This window comes from Rhodnius prolixus, unplaced genomic scaffold (assembly GCF_049639745.1).
Source record: "Rhodnius prolixus isolate KJV_2025 unplaced genomic scaffold, Rpr scaffold_7, whole genome shotgun sequence".
Taxonomy (NCBI): Eukaryota; Metazoa; Arthropoda; class Insecta; order Hemiptera; family Reduviidae; genus Rhodnius; species Rhodnius prolixus.
In genome coordinates this window covers 31,526,104-31,543,341 of record NW_027411582.1, presented here as the reverse complement: position 1 = coordinate 31,543,341, position 17,238 = coordinate 31,526,104, and the positions used below count along the sequence as shown (strand labels likewise).

The following is a 17,238-nucleotide window of genomic DNA, read 5'->3' as shown; positions in this document are numbered from 1 at the left end:
CTCCAAATTCTTAATTACGCATTTCTATTTAAAATTTAACAGTTTTAAAACAATAAATAATAATTGATTGGGATTGGTTCAGTGTTTTACGTGGTGATCATTGTATCCAGCTGCTGAAACTTAGATTTTTATTTTTCCTAGGAGCTTCTTACAACTTCTTAAGAGAGAAAACACTGTCTGAAGGACCGGAAGTGCCCTGCAAAAAAAAAAAAGCTCTGGGCACCAGTGAACTCAGATGTTGATGCGGCCTTAAATTTAGAAAATAATAATAATACGTAATAATGAAAACTAGTGCGAACTCACAAATCTTTTTCTCTTTCAGTGGAAAAGCCATTTCCTCATAAGTGATTCTCTTCAAATTTGGGAGTTTTTACTTAAATTTAGAAATCTTATGAATTAATTTAGAATTAATGAACAAGAAAGCCCCAAAAGTTGTACCTTCTAGCCTGACTATCTGCACACAAATGCAAACTTCTTATGCCGCAGATTAGCTCATCCGAAACACAACAGAGGGAATAGTCTAAATCTCGTTTGGATAACGAGGGTCCACTTCCCAAGGGACATCATCTAGTCTCGAAATAGTAGTCCTCCGCTTCAGTTCCAATTCTGGAATTGTCCAAGTTACATTGGTAATAACTGAACAGCTAACAGATGGTACCATTGTTAAACAGTCCTCGCCAATCTTACACCCTGAGGAGTGGTTAGAAGTGAAAGTTTTTACCACTCCATCAAAAGGAAGTCCATCCTCCAGAGATTTCCAACAACACTCCGCAAAATAACTCTTTCTTGTACCCGCTACCCCGAACTATTCATCGTTAAAGACTTACAACTTAAAAGATAGAACCCTAAATAAAGGACTTTAATGACTAAGAAATGACTTCAGCCCCATCGTCTTAGAAAAAAAAAAGAAGACTTTTACAGAAAAACTATTACGCATAACAAATCTTCTGCTTTTATCCGTCGTTAGCACGCATGTTTCCTTGTACCCTTAACCGACTTCGGTCTTTCAATTGCACCATCAGAGGTAGATTAAATCTTTGCTTAAGACTTTCATCAATTTGAAGAGATTTCGGCTTCTCTTTACTTTACCGGCCACGGACTTCACTTCCTACCTAATCTAAAGTTGACTAGTGGGACGATAACCTAAGCGATCTCAAAATCTCTGCACCAACAAAAGTGATTAATCCATTCCTAATGAAAAATTAAAGCCCCAAAATCTGTCAGGTATGCAATAAACATTCATGCTAAGACGGAAGAGTCGAAGACATTCAGAGCACTTGCGGAGCTACACTTTGGTACAAATCGATTTCAACCAATATTAGATTTAAGATTTCTCTTTAAAATAATTCCAAATATACTTCTTAAGAATTCACAGCATAATTAATGCCGTATTGCTAATGCAATTTGAATCTGTAATCATTTGGTAATGTCTTTACAGTACTAGAGTATGATTTAACCATTCCAATAGGAGTTATAACCAGTAACAATTTGTCCGAACAAAAAAATACTTTTACACATTCTTACAATGACTTTTTAAACTGTCAAACTATTTCTTATTATTAGACAAAATACCTAAGCCCTAAATACAAAGAGAGAGAAAAAAAAAGGTACAGACCTAATACTTAGAAACATATTACCTACTTAGGTCTACCTGAGTGGAAGAGACTAACAAAATAAGGAATAGAATTTTGGTAACCTTTTTAACATGTCAATATTTAATTATCTTTGCTTAGTATCTTCTTAACTTTACTTTGAACATTAGTCGATGAAATTAGAACATTATCTAAGGATACGAATAAATAATTAGGTATACCAAAATATTATCTAACAGCGTCTAAAAAGTATAATCGAGCAATCTAAGAAGATAATATTAAGAACGCGTATATGATTTTTTAGGGTTTGTTTGAAGGTATACGAGGGTCGTTTGAAAAGTCCGTAAAAATAAAAACTACTTAATTTTTTGGGGTAAACCTTTTTTATTTTTCAACATAGTCTCCTTTTAGGCTTATACACTTCGTCCAACGCTGCTCTAGTTTGTTGATCCCTTCCGAATAATAGGATTTGTCCAAGTCTGAAAAATAGCCATTCGTTTCTGCAATCACCTCCCCATTTGAATAAAGTCTTTTTCCCGCCAGCCATTTCTTCATATTGGGGAACAAATAGTAGTCCGAGGGAGCCAAGTCTTGAGAATAGGGGGGATGTGAAACGAGTTGGAACCCTATTTCCATTAATTTTTGCGACCACAACTGCTGAGGTGTGAGCTGGTGCGTTGTCGTGATGGAAAAGGACTTTTTTGTGGGCCAATCGTGGGCGTTTTTGTTGCAGCTCGGTTTTCAAACGGTCCAATAACGATGAATAATATGCACCAGTAATAGTTTTACCCTTTTCCAGATAGTCGATGAGGATTATTCCTTGCGAATCCCAAAAGACAGTCGCCATAATCTTTCCGGCCGAAGGAACGGTCTTCACCTTTTTTGGCGCAGATTCCCCCTTTGTAACCCATTGTTTAGATTGTTCTTTGGTCGCAGGAGTGTAGTGATGTATCCATGTTTCATCCACAGTGACGAAACGACGCTTAAAGTCCTGCGGATTCTTCTGGAACAGCTGCAAACCGTCCTTGCAACACTTCACACGATTTCGTTTTTGGTCAAGCGTGAGCAATCGCGGCACCCATCTTGCGGATAGCTTCGTCATGTCCAAATGTTGATGCAAAATATTATGTACCCGTTCATTCGAGATGCCCACAGCACTAGCAATCTCACGCACCTTCACTCTTCTCCATCCATATCATGGATTTTATCAATGATTTCTGGAGTAGTAACCTCAACAGGGCGTCCAGAACGTTCAGCGTCACTTGTGCCCATATGGCCACTCCGAAAATTTTGAAACCACTTATAAACTGTTCTAATCGAAGGTGGCATAGTCACCATAAATGTTTATCAAGCTTCTCTTTAGTCTCCTGAAGCGTTTTGCCTTTCATAAAGTAGTGTTTAATCAACACACGAAATTCTTTTTCGTCCATTTTTTTTTGAAAATCACTCGACTTCCTCGTTTCAAACGAATGCCAAACACAAAGAAATAGACCGATCTGGCTGAAACTTGGTGTGTGTTCTTCCAAGAGATGCTACTAACTAAACATAACCTCGATACGCGCCAGTGGTGCTATCTCTCTGACTTTGCACGGACTTTTCAAACGACCCTCGTAAAATGGTTTTCAGTTTTACTAATAATTTGGTTTAAATTATGATTGCTGGAATAAAATTTTTTTGCACCAATAAAAATTAGCAGTTTTTATATGTGTCTGTGAATAAGGTGAGCAAAAAAAAAAATTTTGTTGAGCGTATTTTACGCTAAAAAAAACAAAACAAAAATCCTCCAATAAAATAAGCGTAATATGCTGATATTAGCTCAGAAAAAAAACAAAAAAAAACAAGCTACTTTGAAAAAATTATTTCCGTTATATAATTGTGACAACCAATGAAAATGTTTAAACTTTGGTTTTAATTTAAAAGAGATTTAAATGAGTTTTTTTTTTTAAATTTCTGAAAATGAAGGAAATGACGTCATAATTTTTTGTTTTAATTGCTGATAATTTCGTCAAAAATTAATTCTGGTCAAAAAAAAATACATCGCGTTCTTCCGGACTAATATATGTATATGTGTAGAGCTTCCTAATGTATGGTTAGAAGTGTTTTTTTTTTTGGAGGGGAGGCTATTTATATTTAAGTAAATAAAATAATGAACAGTAAAGAGCTAAAAAAGATAAATGAAAGCAAGAAATAGGATAATAGGTAGACAATTAACTCAATTTACCTACAGGGAAGACTGTTTACATTTTTGCCCTTAACTTTTTAGTTACTACCTGTACATCCTTTAAACATAATGTTTTTAATACGGTCCGTTTATAGTTGCGAGGTGCGTTTGTGTGTAGTTGTCGCACAGACTCACACATGGACAGAACAGACAAACTTACTCAGGGAAGTGTGAGTGAAGCGAGAGGAACTTATAGAGAAGTTTAGGTGGTTATATATCTCTCTTTTTCGGGTGTTTTTTTCTTTCTAAAAATAGATCGTACAAGATGAGTTAAGAACAAGAAATAGGGGGAGGCGCTGAATAAGATCCTCTCCCGTCTTCTTCAAGGCAGAAGTGGGAGCGCTCTCAACTCCCCTTTACACCACGCTCTTGTGAGTTTCGGGGAGTTAATAGTGCTAAATGAGTTAGTTAATGATGTCTTAAAGTGTATTAGCTCTCTACCGACTTTCTAGACTGACAATGAAATATTAGTTTGGCTCCTATCTACTTCTAGGAGAGTGGGAGTAAGTCTCTTTGTGAGAGAGGAGCCTATTAATTCTTCGGATTTCTCTTGCTTTGCTGCGTGAGATTTCTCTTCTCTAATTCGTTCTCAATTCTCCACAATTAGTACTACGATTGTTACGAATTTTCGTTAGTGAATGTCCGCCGGAAATACACGAGTTGAGGTTACCCGAGTCACCAGATACATATATGTATATTTTGTAATATTCTTCTCTACAGGATGACCAGAGTTATATGCTCCATCCACTTTTTTTTTTAACGGCGGGAAATTTCGAAAAAATAAAAAACACGTATTAAATCATTTTTAGTCTAGTTTATTTTCAGTGATTGACCCATTTTTTTAAACCCTTGTAGCTCGAGATACAGCATCCAACTTTTGTTTTTCAAATGGAACGTTATATTTTTTTTTGCATATTTTTATAGTATTTGAGCTCCTAAAAAAAACAAAAAACATTTTTTTGAAATCGGTTAGGTTTTTCAAAAGTTATGGTAATTTAAAATATGAAAAACAAATTTCACTTCATTGTCAAAATTACGTAATTTTTTTTTAAAGAATCTGTTCAAACTGGGTATAATCAAACGGATAGGCCAAAACTCTAGACTCCCACGCTTTGCTCATAGCAGCAATTATGGTGGCGAAGTCAAGATCTAGACAGGCTAGGAGTCATTCGACGTTCAGGTTGTTTTTTTCTACAAACGTTTGGTGTGGAGTTTTAGGAAATCAACTAATCGGACCCATACTTCTACAGAGAGAACTTAACTGGTGCAAGGTATCTAACTTTTTTTAAGAGACATTTTGCCAGTTCTGCTTGAAGATGTTCCGCTACAACGTCAGCTAAACATGTATTTTCAACAAGATGGTTGTCCGGCACATTATGCGAGAGTGGTTCGAGGTTACCTGGACAGATATTTTCATGAAAAGTGCTTAGGGACTCATTGTCCCATCCAATGGCCACCTCGATCTCTGGACCTAACCCCAAAGGACTGTTTTTTTTTTTGTGGAGATATCTAAAAAATAGAGTGTACAGTAACGTTAATCCCTTAGCTTCAGTCGATGATCTGAAACGTCGAATAACTCTAGCCTGCCTAGATCTTGACTTCGCCACCATAAGTGCTGCTACAAGCAAAGCGTGGGAGTCCAGTGTTTTGGCCTGCCTATCCGTTGATTATACCCAGTTTGGACAGATTATTTTTAAAAAAATTACGTAATTTTGACAGTAAACTGAAATTTGTTTTATATATTTTAAATTACCATAACTTTTGAAAAAACCTAACCGATTTCAAAAAAATTTTTTTTGTTGTTTTTAGGAGCTCAAATACTACAAAAATATGGAACAAAAAATATAACGTTCTATTTGAAAAACAAAAGTTGGATGCTGTATCTCGAGATACAAGGGTTTAAAAAAATGGGTCAATCACTGAAAATAAACTAGACTAAAAATGATTAAATACGTGTTTTTTATTTTTTCGAAATTTCCCGCCGTTAAAAAAAAAAGTGGGTGGAGCATATAACTCTGGTCACCCTGTATATGAGAACACGTAAGCTTGAAAACAAAACCCAGAAACCAGAATCCGGATATAAGCTGTAACTTATCCATCTTCCAACCGGACATATCTTAATTGTATACAATTTTCTACCAATAAGGGCCATTATTTTTTAGAAAACCTGATTAGCCTGGTTTATACCAGATATCAATTGAATAGGACCACTGTCCTTGTTTTAAGCATCTATAGGGCGAACCAGTAAGTATTGTCCATAGGCCTACTGTGTGTAGTACTTCTAAAGTTGAGTTCAATGACGTATTGGCCAACTTCATATTTTCCTCTGTTCTTGAGTGACGTCACTTTAATTTTTTTTTCTAAAATCATTACTTTTTTCCAATAAAAATGTTATTACTCAGAAAGTTTTAGTCCGAATTCGATTCTGACGATACGGTTAGAAAGACAGATAAATTTTCTAAAAATTGATACCATTTCGAAGCATAAGTTATTCTTCCAAACAGCCTCAATCTTCCCTCTTGGATACTGGGAAAAATAAAAGTAATCGAAATTTTTTGAAGAAAACTCATTAGGTTTCCTTGTCTAATGCGGGCTTTCTAACGGTATATCATTTGCTCAGGATTCCTTTTATCTCAGTATGAAAAATTACGTTTGTTTTTGCAAGAAAACGTTTTCACAAGCATACAACAGTTGCTAGTTTATTAAGTTGATTAATTCATTGAAAACTCCTTTTAGATGGAACAATTAGTCAATTTTTAAAGTAGACTGTCTTAAAATAAGGAAGTCAAAGATTACAAATTGCACTTTAAACATTCACTTTTGATCTCTCTGAAATATTTGAGAAAATGTTAGGAAATATTTTAAACAAGTACTATTTTTTATAAAAAAATACCCTGTACAAAGACCAAATTTCAAGCGATTTTTTTGCGATCAAGGGCAGACTAGATCACAAACTGAATGACCTAATGCTTTAATTTTGGAGTCAAACATGGCAATTTTTCACTGAAATTTCCATTACTGCAATTACTGCAGGATGACGTTTTAACATCGCGAAGTAGCCAGAGATATTTGGCTTCCTGCTGCCAGATGAGATTATATAGCCACAAAAATCTAGTAGAATAGATCCTAGAGACCTTGAAAAGAGATATGGATTTAACTGTTAGCCATCCTCAGGAATTTGAAAATAAGATTCTGTGGGCACAAGTAACTTGGAGGAACCAAAAAACCTTTTTTGAGATAGTAATTTTAGAATTAGGTACCTCTAAAGTAACCATCCAATGAATTTTTATAGCTTTACCATTTGTATAAAAACTGGCTAAAAATCGTAGTTATAAGGAAAAGCACTAGACCAGAAGTAAGAACGATAGTTTTTGACTGCTATCTAGTTTAAGCAACTTTTTCAATAATGCGTTTTTACTAGCAATATCATTTGGTTTCTTGTAAGTCCCTTGAGTTTGAATATTTTGTTTGAATACTTCCATTGAGACTCGCTTTAATAACTTAGCGATGAAAAACTTCGTTATCCAAGAAAAGTACCATTTTACTTAATTTTGTAACGTCACCAACGATTTGCTTTGAACTTAGTATACATCTCGTTTCGGTAAACATGGATCTAAAACTTTTATTGGGATAATTTTTATTTATGGGAAAATTTCTTTTCAAGATTTTTCCAAATTGTTGAAAGTTAATAAGAAATGAGAATTGTAGTAAAGGAAAGGGTATATCAACTGTTACTTAACGTTACTTAGACGGAAAAACATTAACTCGTAAGAAGGGACATTTAATTTTCACCAGGTCTTTTTGAAAACCACTGAGCAGGGAAAATAGTTTTCAAAACCATCATTAGAAAATTAAAAAAAAATCATTAGCTCAATATTTAAATAATATGATTGGTAAAACTGTCTTTGTTTTTTTTTGTATATTTCAGTTTTTCTGACACAATTGGTCAACCTGTTATTTTATTTATATTTCTCTCAATTTTTCACATTTTACTCAACATAATGGACCAAAAAATTCCATTTTGTACCTAGAAAGTATGATTTCTCAAATTAGGACACAAAGCTTTTCTTATTTTTTTCATTTTTCTCTTGTTAAAAGTGCAAGCATTATAATAAGTGTAAATTTTTTTTCAATTTTCAAGTCAACCACAAAACTCAAACGGCAGAAAAATCACTGAATTCAAAATATATAAAGTTTAGGGTATCAATCACGTGTACCCATCACAGTAACACTTTGGTCTATAACAGCCAAACCGGATGTGACACTTGAATTCAATCAGTAATTGCATACCCACAGGAAGTTATATATAAATATTATTTTAAAAATATTTACCCAGAAAGGAAAAAAAATAAATCTGATTAAAAGCCACAGTTCCTGGATAGAAAGAGGTTAGGCATCCCTCCAAATTTTGATTTTAGTTTTTTTTGTGACGTATACAATATATGACGTAACAAGTTTTTGGATAAATAAAACTGATGATGGATGAAAAAACTACAACCGTTTAGAATTAAAAAAATAAATAAATAAATGTTATCCAGTATTTTTTAACAGAACCATGTCATCAAGTCTTAAATATTGTAGATATTTGATTAATTATTCTAAAAAAAATAATTTTTGCGAATATGCTGAAGGGAATGGTTACCTTTAAGGGGTTATAGGCAGTCAGAAATTTGAAAAAATCGATTTTTTTTTTTTACATTTAAGTATAGTATCTCAGGAATGTTGTCCTAAAATTTCAAGTCGATCCGTGCAAAATTGTAAGAGTGAAAGTGTATACAAGCCCCGACCGTTCGAATTACCATCGCTGAGCACAGAGCTCAACTTGCTACGCGGGAGGCAAGAATCCTACGCAGACAACAGAAATCGGAAAACTTGCGACATTTTCGAAGACATGGAGGACTTATTTTATGGGCCTGGAATCGATGACACTGTGTAAGTTGAAAAAAAAAAAATTATCCAGGTTTTATTCGCAAACCTTTAACCGCTGAAAACTTTAAACGCGTTTTTCTCAAAACTACGTTTTCAAAGTCGGTGGACACGATATCTCAAAATCTACTGCACCGATCTTTTTGAAATTTTACGTATTTCTTTTACACATATTAAAATCGTACTTGGACGAAGGATTTTTTTTTTTCAATGAATAGAACTTGTTTTACAAACATAAAATAGGCAATTTTTTTTAGTGAAAATCGTGAATCAAACTTTAAAGTTGTCCCAAAAATTAAAAATTCAATTTTTTTTCTAAATCCTTCGGTCAAGTACGAGATAAAGTCATCTACTAACGAAATCTTTTCGAAATTTTGATTTCAGATGACCCAGTCTCAAGATATCATGTCCACGAGAGGGTTGCATTTTTTTGACGTGTTGCATTAAAATATTCGCCATTAGTACAATTATTATTAATTTGTAACGAAAAATTTACACTAAGTTCTTTAAACATGGACTGATATGACGCAAAAGTTCCCGAATAAAAAAGTAAACACGTTTTTCCCCCCCAAAAAAATTGAAAAAATGACTTTTTTGGCGCTTCTGACTGCCTATAACCCCGTAAGTTGCTTACGAGACGGCCCGGAAATTTTATTTAATTAAATTTATGTGGGAGGAAGAGGAAATTTTATCCCTTCCCCGATTTTTCTAATTAATTAAGGGTAAATCTTTCTATTAATTCAAAAACAATTTTGAGAAATCCACGATTTTAACATTAAATTAAAATTCTAATATGAAAAGGTGCTAAAACTCATTTAGGCCTAAGCCCCTTTTAAAGTTCAACTATAATTACAGGTCAACTGTAATTATGGATATGTGAACAAAATAATAATTAATTAATTAAAAAAAACTGTTGCAATAAATCATCTAAACAAGAATTAATGCAATGCAATAATTAATTTAAGCTGATTAATTAAAAATAAAATTATTTAGGTATTGATTTTTTTTGTTGACCATAATTGGTTTTTTGATTAATTAAAAAAATAATTCATAAAATTCAAAAATAGTCTTAATTAAAAATGTATATTATATGGTATTACCTCAATTAAAACCTGTTAATTAATTCTAGTATCGATAATTTATAATAATTCATAGGGGCAAATCGGGTATCATTTCATCGGCCCGCGGCACTTTCATTATATTTGTGCGGATGAAATACGCGTAGCATTTTTAGTAGAATGTTTCTTTTCTTTCTAAACCGGAAATAATAAAAATTTGTGGTGGCCTAGGTATAAAAAAAAAAAAAAAAAACTTGGACTTATTAGCGAATATTTTGTGCATACCGGGTTAAAGTGCCGGTTCAAAATTAAGACCGGCCGTTATTTAATTATTCTTTTCCTTATATTCTGCGGGTATCTTAGCTCTAAAAAAATAAAAAAACAGGGATACAAACTTGAACCACAGTTGAACTTGTAGTTTGGCAACACTGAATTTGTTTACACTTTGAAAGATAACTATTTATACTTGATAATTATATTCTAATTAAAAAACGCACTCGTGTGTAAATAAATTTATAATTTTGGTTTTAAGTTTGCAAAGAATTTAATCAAAATTTAAATTTTATTAAAATAAAAAGCCGATATAATTGGGATCAATTATTAAGAATGGTAATAGTAAAAAATTATCACCCGTAAAACCGTACGAATTTATAAAACATTTACGATAATCGATAAGTGAACAATTTAATGCTTGTTCCAAAAAAAACTAAGTCTAAAAGTCTAGAGTTAAGTAAAAGAAGTCCCTAGTTTAGCTCTATTAGGAATTATGACGTAATAATTAATAACAGTAAAAGCCATGAATTTTAAAGGAAAATGTTTTTCTTTTTGGTTCACATTTAAATTCAATGGAAATTACTCTTTATTATATTTATTTGCAACAATTATCGGGTTCATTATCGGCAAAATTTTTAGAGAGCACCTAAATCCTAAACAATACTTTATGCTAAATGTTTAGGCATAACCCCAGTTTGTTTTGACCGAATTATTCTTCACATTTCCGTCAGCTCTAAATTGCCGCTGTACTTTGGAAAAGAAAATTTTGACAAATTTGCCAACATAAGCAAATCCTTGGTCATGCGTTTTAAGCTGGGTTCATTTAAGGTGTGATTTTTCTTATTTTGCAGTTCAGGGATTGCAACTGCAGCGGTACATTAAGTTTTATATTATCGGCAACTCTCCGATATTATATCAAGAATCAACTAACAACAGGAACAAAACTTTTCTGTTTTGCATTAACATAGTGTACACTTAAATGTCGTTTTAATTGGTTATCTTTAGACCAAATTTAAGTTTTAACTTTAGGTACCAAAGTTACAATTTATAGTCTTAATTTAGAAGATTGCAAACTCCTTCGGGATCAATTTTTCCCAAGCTGGGACTTACTTTGTAGAACGATTATCGGACACAAAAAGAACTTAAAACAGGAAATATTAATTTTTAAAAAATACGATTTGGAAGAGGCTTAACATTAAAAGTGTTTAACGCCTTTTTTTTTTAAATCATCAGATAAGGAATTTAGTTTTTAGGCTTTAAAAAATTAATTAGGTCGAATTATGAGGGCGATTAGAACACCGTGTTTTTGACATGATTATCAAGATTGTTTTTATTGGATGAATATTCAGTTTTCTTTAATAAATCAAAAATAATTAATAAGAGATTAAGTTTCTTTGATGGAAGTAAAACGCTTGGTTTTTCAAAGAGAGTTTTTTTGAGCGTTAAGTACTATGTTCAGTCGGTTCAGCCTATGTCTTGTCGGCAAGGTTTAATCACAGGGTTTGGAAGATTAATAAAGCAATTAATTTATAGAACAGGTTAATAGTTATGAAGATATATTTTTTTTTTTTGTATTACCTGGTGACGAGGATAGCGGTCCATGAAAGGTGGGGAACACGGGCGCTCCGGGAAACGGGTGCACTCCCCATGGGGTAGAGTGTGGTGGCAATCCTGCAGCTGAATAAGCTGCGGCTGCTGCAGCAGCAGCTGCAAACGCTGTAAACGGTGTCGGCCTTATCGGACCGCCAGGAGTAGCTGATGGAGGACTTTGTCCAAGCATCAGCCGGGCGGCCATCAGCGATTGTTGATGTTGATGTACGGCCGTTGATTGTGGGCTATAACTTGGCGGCGGTGGGCTTTTCTCCTCTTCAACGTCCACATCTTCCTCCGTGGACTCTTCGATTTCCTCTTCAACTTCCTCGTCCGTATGATCGTCCACAATTGGTGGCGGTGGTGGCGATATGGTTGTCTTGATCGTGGTCTGTGTGGTTGTACTTGTAGGACTTTTGGTGGCCGGCCGAGGCGGCCTCGTGTCGGCCAACAGTGCGGCTACACTAAAACTGATGCCCGTCTTTGGAGAACTCCTCTCCGGGCTCTTCCGCTCGTCCATCCTGGTGATCTTTAGCACTGTCATACTTGGTGAAGAGGATGCCAGCATCTACGCTCTGAAACTCTTCATATCACAACACTACCTATCTCTGTAAAGCTACGAACTGGACTGAAACGTGCACACTGTCCCACTGTGGAACATTCCCCGCCGCCGAGAGTTGCCCGTCCGCCACTCCCCCCCCTTAAAGCTAAAGCACATTCCCCACCCACTTGGCAGTTTGGCCACGCCCCCTATCTCCACTTGCGCTATATATCAACTAACTATTCTGGTCTCCCACTACAGTACGAAGTAAAACATTTTTGAACCACGCCCCTTACTGAGAGAGCAAATCTCCACTTTTGCTTCCACTCACAGGACCCAGAAGGGGGAGCACTGTTTCCCCTGGGTTTTTCCCCCAACCCTGCTCCTTTTAAACTCTCTCTCCACTCTTCTCTTCCTGTATAAATTTCCTTCTTTTTCACCCTTAATTATCGAGATGTCTTTGTTGGCTGTTTAAATTGACGTCTGGTTAGGGGGCTTTGTTAGTTGTAATGAGGCACTTCTTCTTCATCTACCAGCCCCGTTCTTCACCGAGCCGAGCTGCCACTATTTTAATAATATTGTCACTGTTCCAGCAGCACACCCAACTGTATAAACTCTTCCAGAGCTAAGGCTGCTGCTTGCGCCTCTGGAAGACAGCCAGTTATCTATCTTATTGATAACCTTACTACATGAATGTAACCACACTATTCATTCCTCCGCCTTCTCCAACCCTACCTATAAGCCACACAAATACTTCTTAACTAGTCTCATCCCCTTTAAGCCCCTATTAAACTAACAAACGCACGCATACAAGCAAAAAAAATCCAAACACCAATTACTGTACATCTATCCAGTTCACATGAACTCAACCTTTCACAACATTATATATTTCTTCTTCTTGTCATTTTTATTCGTCTCTTGGATAGAATAAATATGGCCAAGTTTTAAAATTATTTGGCCTAACCTGTATAGCTATAAACTAAAACTATTATCACTAATTACTTCCTTCCTGAAACGTAATATTTATTATTAAAAATTTCCTAATTCTTTTTAAAAATTACGAAAAAACCGGATATGGACACAGGCTAGTTCTAATTCTATTCCTCTTGTTCAGAATTCTTAAGATTCAAAGATTCCAAATTCCATAGATTATAAACATATTTTAAATGCCAGAAAAGATATCCCACTTGAAGTCACTTCATGTCTTACTTCGGATTTCTGCAATTTAGTTTCAGTCGTCTGATTGGAGTACGATTTGGTTAATACTGGGTCCCTCAAATTATGACTTAAGGATTAGGAAATATGGCGCCGGATATCTTTGATTTTCGTCAGTAATCCTGGATGACTTTTACTAGACCTTTTTAAAAATTTTTATTGCAAACGGAAATGACGCCTTTTTTTAGGGGAAGCATCGCCTATCTCTTGCGCATAACTGCTTATAAATAAACAAACGAGTTTTTTTCAAACTTCAACATATAAAAAAACCCTCAATAGCTTTAACTTTTGTAGACGCAGTTTATTTGACTTTACAGTCACTTCCGGCACAAATTTAATCTTCCTGGACCGGAGAAACGCCCAAAAAACAACAATTTTTCTAATTTTCAATTTTCCTGATAGTTCAAAAAAAAAAAAATTATCTCTATAATAATTCACTGCTTGCCAACTTAGGCTGGAAACATAGTGGAGCGGCGAGCAAAGCGGCGATTATAGCGAAGAGCAAAGCGGCGAAATCAAACACAAGTAAACATATGGGACCGCGCATAGTGGCGAGCAAAGCAAAGATAGAGCAACGCTATCTATAAAGAGTAGAGCGAAGCGTTATGACATGTTTGATTTCTTCGCTCTCATCGCGCTCAATTTGTAAAGGTTATTTTTCAAAGGTTATGGATATTGATACATTATTAGTTGTTTGTTTAAAGAAACCTCTGTGGGGCCATAGTATTTGTGAAGCTACAATAGTTTTTAATAATTAATAGTTTAAATTAATTAACAATTAGTAGTTAATGGAGAATTCAGGTAATTTTTGCTACATTTAATTTGGTTCTCAATCCCTTAATGCTAACTTTCATCTAAATACTAGGCAAAATTAAATTACATTTTCACGTCCTACTACTTCTGATCAGGACGAATTCTCCAATCCTTCTTCTGTAGCGTCGTACTACTCCAGTTTTTCAGATGAACAACATTAATTTATGACAAATCATGGTGTAGTGATTTAATAAAATTATTGTGTTTTTTTAATTGACTAATTTCTTTTTATCGGCATATATTTCTATTTTATTTTTATTTATTTTGATTTTCTTATCTTAAAGTAACTGCTAGGATTAATGGGGTTACACAGATTTGTATTTAGTAAATAACCTAAATAGTTAATTTTTCTATATTGTGCCTAACTCATGTTATGAGCTGTATTACTCAAAAACAATAAAATTTGATTTTGATTAATGGGGTTACACTGGGCTAATATGTAATCAAATGTTGATATAGGCATTCGAAAATACGCATGAAACTTGCCAGGATGCTCCCGAAGTTGTTGGTACAAGTGATGAAATTCACCAAGTTCATTTCTAGACTTATTTATGTCATGTACACTGCAGCTCCTACTACTAAGCTGCTGCAAATACCAAAGTTTCAACGAAGAATTTTCATATAAAAATAGTTCCTCCATCTTGTTTTGTCAAAAGGAGAACGCGACTAAGCTCGTCACTATGTGCATGCGAATCTTTGCTCGCTGCTCGTCGCTCTCTTTGATCTGAAGTAGCTATCATCGCCGCTTTGCCCACCGCTCCACTATGTTTCCAGCCTTAGACGAAAAAGGGGAAGACAGTAATTTAAGTAATAGTTATCTTTATTTTGATAAAAATTTTTTTTTTTTTTTTTTTTTAATTTTTATTTGCCATTTACTATCTACAAAACAAACAATGCAATCAGCAAATCCGATGAATGATGCTATGGACGTGATTGGCTGGAGGAGAGAAGCTACCCACTGGCAACACTCCCGCTTGAGTTGGTTATCAATCCATGAGATGGTCGCGGGGCCAGCAACGCCTCAGCCGCCGTGGGGGGGTTGTCCGGAATAGCTATGGAGGCGAGATTTTGGATTAGAGGATTAGAGCATAGAGAGTTATGGAATTTTCGGTATTTAGTTTTAGCTGTTTCAGTCACGTAGGGTATGTTGAGATCTTTAGGAAGAGAAGAGATTGGAACGTAGAATGGAGCATCTGTAATTTGACGGAGAATTTTTGATTGAAAGGCCTGGATTTTTTGTGAGTTTGAGCGTTTGGTTGAACCCCACAGTTCGAGTCCATAAGTCCACATTGGTTTAAGTATGGTGTTGTATAATAGTCGTTTATGTTCTATTGGAAGTTTCGACCGTCTGCCGATTAGTCTTAGTAACAGTTTATTCCGTTTGTTGAGTTCCAGTCTTTTTAGTTTAGTATGTGGGCACACAATTTTTTGTTTTTTACCAAAATTTTACGTTTTTAATTAGTTTACCTTCTTTTTTTTTTTTTTTTTGAAATGATGAAAAAACTAAATGAGTTTATAAGATAAGTTAAATTTGTCTAACAATTAAATATTTCATTCAGAAAAACGGTTTGCAAAAAATACACATGTCTAAACATGCAAAACTCTGCTCTGCAAACAATTGTTTCACGTTTCGGTTCAAAAAAAATTATTTTTTTTTGCTTTTGAATTATTATTTATTTTTCTTTTTAACAAAAATAAAGACAGCTCGTCCTTAACATAAAACTCTATATTAGTAACCTACAATTATAGAATTGTGCTAATTTCCGTTTAATAAGACCATGGCTTCAATTAATTGATATAATTAAATGTGTCCCAAAATGTTTTTGGTCTTTTATTTTTTTATATAAATAAAACACCTTGACAATTTCATTCATTGAAACTTCTAATTGTTTTGGCCATCATTTAATTGTGGACTAGTTTTTTTGGGGGGGGGGGGTTTCAATATTTAATTAACAATTTGGAATTATATTAAATATTATTAATGGCAGGGTTTTTTTTTTTTTATAAAAAAGAATTTTAGGTTGACATTCTAATTTGTGACGGTAATTGATACTTTAATAATAGAAATTAGAACCGACCGTTTTTTTAATCATTAAAAAAAAATGTTAATTGTACGGGTGCTGTGAATTAATTTCAAAATAACTTCTTCCGCCAGCATCATTTGTAATTCTAAGATATAGAAGGAAAGACCCGCAGGTATCCTTGGCTCCCTGACCTTCCAGTGACCTTGTTCAACCATGTGGTTTGCTAATTGAAACATTGACTATAGGATAGTTTCGATATCTTCTGCATCTAAAAATAATTTTCCAACATCCAGAATACGTATTTCCGGTCGCTACGTCACGAAAAAAATAATCTTTTGTGAAACACTCGAGGACTTCAAATAAAAATTTAATATCTCATAATTCATTTTATCCATTTTAAAGTGTTAAAATAAGGAGGTTTTCCTTGCCTGAAAAAACAACAACTTCACAAAGACAAATACCACTACATACTTACACCACACTTAAAATCAGAAGCGTAGAATCGAAATATTTGCATGAATGAATTTTTCGAGGGAGTGGCTAAGTGAATGGAATTTAACGAAAACCACCGCTTTAACTCTTTCTATGGCCGATACTTTCAAGAATTTAAAGAACTCCCTTTTGAAGACGGCTACACTTTCAAAAAAGTGTTCTTAGACAGCTTCTTGTACTTAAGATCACTTGTCGCTGTTGATTAATGACGTTTCAAGCGAGGTCTACAGCATAATTCTAACCATAATTTATTTATTTACAATTTAATTTTTATATACAATAGCGGATATGTACACGTTTGGGTCGCCGAGTTAGCCTAGAGCAGTGATGGCGAACCTATGACCCGCGCAAGCTTTTTCACTGACCCACACAATTGCTAGGCAACCATTTCTTTGTTTACGCGGGTTGATTTAGATTTTCTAATTGTGGTGGATAATTTATATTCTATCTGTATTTTTTTTTCAATCACGCATTGACACAAAAGCAATTTAAA

General features: G+C 34.4%; 1 protein-coding gene across 2 annotated transcripts in view; it reads right to left on the bottom strand.

The window, feature by feature from the left end:
• The window catches only part of Dr (muscle segmentation homeobox protein Drop), a 37,541-nt gene extending 25,110 nt beyond the window's left edge, over positions 1–12,431 (bottom strand). Inside the window, exon 1 of one of the 2 annotated variants that reach the window (XM_074114929.1) lies at positions 11,649–12,431. In XM_074114929.1, coding sequence (XP_073971030.1) covers positions 11,649–12,228 — 580 coding nt within the window. In that variant the 5' untranslated portion in view covers positions 12,229–12,431. The remainder of the gene's footprint in view (positions 1–11,648) is intronic. The other variant, XM_074114930.1, reaches the window with a different exon arrangement.
• Between the last annotated feature and the right edge of the window lie 4,807 nt (positions 12,432–17,238).